Source organism: Triticum urartu, chromosome 6A (genome assembly GCF_056163025.1).
Source record: "Triticum urartu cultivar PI428250 chromosome 6A, HENAU_Tu73, whole genome shotgun sequence".
Lineage (NCBI taxonomy): Eukaryota > Viridiplantae > Streptophyta > Magnoliopsida > Poales > Poaceae > Triticum > Triticum urartu.
The window spans coordinates 371,305,793-371,311,973 of NC_141878.1; the positions used below are offsets into that span (position 1 = coordinate 371,305,793).

A 6,181-nucleotide genomic window follows, 5' to 3' on the forward strand; every position below is an offset into this window, starting at 1 on the left:
GGTTTCCATATCAATGCAACAAGACCAAGACCAGAAGGACGGCAAGATGGAGGTCTTCGTCGAGCCCAAGACGGCGTCACCACCAGAGCCTTTGGTAGGTGAAGACCGCTTTAGTTAGGATAAGCTGTACTAGCTGTCCCCTTTCAAATTGGCCGTTGTTGGCTCCCTTCCCACTCAATATTTGGGGAGAGGACCAGGGCCCCTATAAATAGTACTAGCCACCACCGTATCTAGGGGATCGATCGATCGGTCTGGCCAAGAGAGACTAGGACAACCACAAGTTCACCAAGCACAAGAACACCTCTCCTCATGAGGTTGTTCTTCCCCTTGCACTATTCACCCTCAGCCCAAGATGCAATCCACTCACCACACTGGAATAGGGTATTACACCACAATGGTGTCCCGAATCAGTATAAATCTTGTGTCCTTTGTGTTGCGAGTTCGTCGAGTTAGTTTGTAAGATCTTAGCTGAGTTAGGATGTGGATCGGTAGGGGGGAGATCTTCGTGCGCACCCCGGTGTTCGAACCTTGAAGGTTTTGCCGGAACCCGTGATCCTACACGCTCTGGTGAAGCGCGATGATCGGTCCAGCTGAGCTCGGGAGAGCACCACGAGCCCGTCCTCGTGGCCTGTTCTGGGAGTGTGTTCCGCTTTTGTTTCGTTCTTCCTTGCCTTCCTGCATTAGAGAGAGAAAAGTATGGGGCCCTGCTAGGGCGTGCGACAATTATGGTTTCTAAGTGGTTGTGTTATGTTTATCATTCATGTGTTGTGTTGCAGTGTCATGTTTTATGTATGCGCATAGAATGACTTAGCTTGATGCATCTGGAGTAGATTCCGCCTTGCGAGACGCGCGTTCCCCAATGCCTGACGAGGTCTTCTGTGCTCGATGGCGCCTGTGAACTACAAAAATTTGCTAGGAAATCCTTATTCTTCTGGACCCTGATCGTAGGCACTGCTGGCCGTAACGCTGTGCTTCGTGTCGTGGTACTCGGGGGGCACGGACTGAGAAGGGCGCGCTAGCTTGCGAGCTCTAGCCAGGGTGCCTTGCGAAAGACAAGAAAGCGAAAACACTCACGAGGGCGCCCGCCCAGCCCCCTCGCGAGGCATGCGAGGGAGAGAATGGGTCAAAAACGAGGAACCGAGGGCAGAAAGGTAGGTAACAAGGAGAAAGAAACCAGGCCAGTAAGGAACACCAGAAATCAAATTCTAACTTAAAATAAAGGGCAACCAACTGCGGAAAGCAAATGAAAAACCACGTCCGGCACCAAGTCTAGTCTTCTTGTCTTCTCACCAGCGCGGAGCTAAGTGCTGCCACTAGGCGTAGGAGGGAGCCCCCGAGGCCCGAGGGCGGCACTCCTGAAACTCCGGGGCGTGTACAGCCCCACTCATTATTACGTGAGAGTGTCACGAGCGGAGATTCTTCATAGTCACTGGGCCTTGCTTCATGGGTAGAACCTCCCGAGGTGCTGGATGTTCAGGGTTCTGGATGGGGATCCCGTCCTGCGTCTCCAGGCACGCGGTGCCAAGCCTGGAGATGTGGGCGACCCGAAAAGGGCCCTCCCACATGGGCGAGAGCTTGTGCAGCCCTTCCCTGGAGAGCACCCGCCTCGGGACAAGATCACCCACCTCGAGCATCCTGTAGCGAACGCCGCGGCAGTGGTACCGCCGCAGTGCCTGCTGGTACCTCGCAGCTCAGAGCGAGGCTTCTCGGTGGCGTTCCTCCCCCAGCACGAGATCCATCCCCCGCATGGCGTCCTGTCGCATTTCATCAAATGGCAGGACCCACGCGGAGCGATGCCTGACCTTGTGTGGGAGAACTACTTCTGCTCTGTAGACGAGGAAGCACGGGGTCTTCCATGTCGGTGGCAGTGGTGCCGATGGACCACAGCGTGGACCTGAGCTCATCGTGCCAGCCCATGTCGCAGGCCTCAAGCTTCTTCTTCAAGGTCCTTGTCTTGAGACCCCTCAGGACCTCCGCGTTGGCGCGTTCGGCCTGGCCGTTGCTCTTGGTGTGCCCCACGGAGGCATAGCAGATCTGTGTTCCAAGGTTAGCACAATACGTTTTGAAGAGATTGCTAGTGAACTGCGAGCCATTGTCGGTGATGATGCGGTTAGGGACCCCAAATCGGCTTACGAGGCACTTGGTGAACTTGACTGCTGACCCGGCCGGGATGGTGCAGACAGCTTCAACTTCCGCCCACTTGGTGAATTTATCAATGGCGACGTAGAGGTAGCGGTAGCCTCCTGGCGCTTGAGGGAATGGGCCCAGGATATCCAGCCCCCAGACCGCAAACAGCCATGAGAGAAGAATAGTCTGGAGGTCCTGAGCAGGCTGGTGGATCTGCTTGGCGTGGAACTGCCAGGCCTCACAAGATTTCACTAGCTCGGCCGCGTCGTTAAGTGCTGTGGGCCAGTAGAACCCACTGCGGAAACCCTTGCCGACCAGGGTGCGCGATGGCGAGTGGTGCCCGCAGTCTCTGCCATGTATGTCATCTATCAACTCCTTCCCCTGTTCCGTGGAAATGCATCGCAGAGAAATACCATTTGGCCGCTTCCTGTATAGCTTACTGTCCTGAATGCAGTACGCCGTAGCCTGTCTGGCCACACGTTCCGCGTCTTCCTCCTTCTCCGGCAACATGCCTTGTGTCAGGTATGCCTTGAACTCTTCAATCCAGCTCCCCTCCTGAGGCTCGAGTGCTAAGAGGAGGCGCGCTCCCGAGGTCGGGCCAGAGGCGGGGGCTCCCGAGGCTGGAGGCTGGGGGAGTTCCTCCTGAGATGGCACCAGCTCCGCAGGTGGAGGTGCTGCTGAGGGCTTGAAGAGCCGCTCCTTGAAGATGCCAGGCTCTTGGGGCTACCGCTTGGATGCTCTTTTGGCGATGTCATCAGCCTCTTTGTTGGTGCCACGAGGTACATGCTGTAGTTCCAGACCCAGGAACTGCTTCTCCTATTTGCGCACGTCCACAAGGTATGCCTCCATGTGCTCATCCTTTGGCTCATACACCTTGTTGGAGAAGTTGACGAGGAGCTGTGAGTCTCCTTTGATGGTGAGGCGCTTCACTCCTAGGGCCACTTCCGCTTTGAGGCCGGCGATGAGACCCTCGTACTCTGTGATGTTGTTGGAGACCTTCTCGCCCCGTTGGAAGCAGAGTTGCATGACGTAGTAAAGCTTGTCCTTAGTGGGCGAGATAAGCACGGCTCCAGCCCCCGCGCCCTGACATCCAAACGCGTCGTTGAAGTACATGACCCAACCATCTGGCGCCTCACTTCCTGGCGAGAGGGATCGGTTCTCGCCTGCTTCGAGCTCTGGGTGTCAATCCATTCCGCCACAAAGTCGGCGAGTGCCGCCCCCTTGATGACTTTGGTTGTGCTGAACTCCAGGTCGAACGCTTGCAGCTCGATGTTCCATTTGGCGACCCTACCTGCAGCATTGCGGCTTCTGAGCACTCTCTCCAATGGGTAGGCTGAAACGACCTTGATGGCGTGACCTTGGAAGTAGTGGCGCAGCTTGTGCGAGGCCACCAGGAGCACGAGCAAGGGCTTCTGAGGCATGGGGTATCGTGCCCCCGTATCTCGCAGGACTGTGCTGACGAAGTATACTGGATGCTCGACCAGGGTGGGAGAGCTGACGGGGTTTTTAGCTCCCGGGGACTGAGGTGTTTCCTGCGGGTTTCTGACTCCTTGGGCTTGATGACCTGTCGTGGCAGTCGCTGTCTCAGGAGCATCGTATTGGTGATGAGCTTCCTCATCCGGATTGGCAACTCCACTTGGCGGGTCCTCGACCCCGGGCCCCTCCCCGAGGGCCACCAATACCACGCTGGCTGAGTGGGGTGTGGCGGAAAGGTAGAGTACCAAGGGCTCGCGGCGACGAGGCGCCACCATCACCGGTGGGCTGGTCAAGTATCTCTTGAGGTCTTCAAACGCCAGGTCGGCCTCGGAGGTCCTCTTGAATGGACCCTTCTTCTTCATCAGCTGGAAGAACGGCAATGCGCGCTCCCCTAACTTGGAGATGAAGCGTCCCAGTGAAGTCACACAGCCTGCAAGCTTCTGCATCACCTTGAGGTTTTGTGGTGGGCTCATGTCTTCAATTTCCTTGACCTTCTCCGGGTTGGCCTCGATCCCCATGTGAGACACGAAGCAGCCCAGTAGCTTGCCTGAAGGGACACCAAACACGCACTTCTCCGGGTTGAGCCATAGGTCCACCTGGCGTAGGCTCGCGAAGGTCTCCTCCAGGTCCTGAATCAGAGTTCTTTCCTCTCGAGATTTCACCACAATGTCGTCGATGTAGGCCTCAACGTTTCTTCCGAGCTGCTGCCCCAAGGCGATGTGCATCAGTTGCTAGAAGGTTGCTCCTGTGTTGCGCAGTCCGAATGGCATGCAGGTGTAGCAGCACACCCTGCACGGGGTCAGGAAAGCTGTCTTCTCCTCATCTTCCACTGCCATCTTGATCTGGTGGTAGCCTGAGAATGCATCCAGGAAACATAGCAGGCCGCACTCGGCAGTGGAGTCGACAATCTTGTCGATGCGTGGCAGCGGGAACTGGTCTTGAGGGCAAGCCTTGTTGAGGTTGGTGAAGTCGACACACATGCGCTCCTTCCATCCTTTCTTTGGCACGACGACCGTATTCGCCAGCCACTCTGGGTACCGGACTTTGCGAATGACGCACGCGGCCTCCAGCTTGCGGGTTTCCTGAACAATGAAGAACTCCTTCTCCGTGGATTGCCGCCTTGCCCTCTACTTCACAGGGCGCATGTTGGGGAACACCATCAGATGATGCTCGATCTCTTTTCTCGGGACCCCAGCCAGCTTCTTGGGTTCCCAAGCGAATACTTCCCTGTTTGTCCGCAAGAAGTCCACTAACTCTTTTTCTTCATCTGGGGCGAGGTCAGCGTCTATGGTAAAGGTGGTGCCAGAGGCCCCGTCCTCGTCGACTGGTATCTACTTCGTCCTGGCTTGACCCTGAGTGAACAACTGCTTCTTCTTGGTCGGCGCAGCCCCATTGGCTCTGGGCCCTGCCTTGTTGGTCGGGCAAGCTACCGCCATGGCCGTGAAGGCGAGCTTGACGGCCGCCACGGATTCCTTGGTGTCTCCGACCATGGTGAGGACGTCCTTACTTCCTGGCATCTTCATGAGGTTGTAGGCTGGATGAGTGACTGCCATGAACTGGGCCAGCGCCGGGTACCCGAGGATGGTGTTGTACGGCAAGGTGATGCGGGCGATGTCGAAGTCGATCAGCTCGGTGTAGTAGTTTTTGCGTGTGCCGAAAGTCACGGGGAGGCAGATCTGCCCCAGGGGGTCGGAGGAGCCGCCACCGACCCCGGAAAAAGGCTTGCCGGGGCGGAGCTGCTCGAGTGGTACGTGAAGGAGGTTGAAAGCCTCCACGGAGAGCACGTTGAGGTCGGCGCCGCGGTCGATGAGGGTCTTGGTAACTGCTACGCCGCAGATGGTGGGCGTGCAGAGCATCGGAAGCACGCCCGAGCCAACGCTGTTGACTGGGTGATCCCCCGAGTTGAAGGTCAGGTCGGCCTTGGGCGCCGCCCAACCCAGATGAGCCCCTTGCCGTGTGGAGATGGCACTAATCTGGCAAAAGAACGGTTTGGCATGACGATCCGAGGGCGGCACCTGCGAGCCATCGAGGAGGGCCGCGACGACAGGGGGTGCCGGTCCTCTGAAGCGTGTGATGAAGAGGTCACGCAGCTCCTCCCAGGAGGCCATGGAAGATTCTGGCACATGGAGGAGCAAGGCGCACGACACGCATGTCAGGGCCATTTGGAGCCAGTTGGCCATGACCTTACCGTCAGCCTCGGCTTCCAAGATAGCCTCCTCGTACGCCAGTAGGAAGGCTGTCGGATCCACCGCACCATCATAATGGGGCGGCATCTCCGGCTTGAACTTGTGCGGCCACTGCACCCGTCGCAAGGTGGCGGTGAAGGCACGGAGCCCTTTGGCTCTGCGGAGGGCGCCGGTCGATCCAGTCAGAGAAGAGACGGCATCCATGAGAGTTGGTCGGAGAGGCGATGCCGTCAGGGAAAAGGCTCGGCACACCCCTACCTGGCGCGCCACATGTCGGATTTCGGGTTCCGGAAAAACCCATGAGGTTCAAACACTAGGGTGCGCATGAAGATCTCTCCCCCTCTCTAGCTCACGCACTCTATGATCTCACGGCCTAGCTCGACGAACCCAAA

The 6,181-nt window shown here is 57.5% G+C and overlaps 1 protein-coding gene across 1 annotated transcript; it reads right to left on the reverse strand.

Moving 5' to 3' along the window:
* Nucleotides 1-1,767: 1,767 nt before the first annotated feature.
* On the reverse strand, nucleotides 1,768-4,328 carry LOC147965296 (uncharacterized). Its single transcript, XM_087530394.1, has 5 exons — nucleotides 4,151-4,328; nucleotides 3,291-3,691; nucleotides 2,287-2,826; nucleotides 2,134-2,199; nucleotides 1,768-2,034 (listed from the first exon to the last, which is right to left on the reverse strand). The coding sequence occupies exons 1-5, from the start codon at nucleotides 4,326-4,328 to the stop codon at nucleotides 1,768-1,770; spliced, it is 1,452 nt and encodes a 483-aa protein (XP_087386520.1).
* Nucleotides 4,329-6,181: the final 1,853 nt, after the last annotated feature.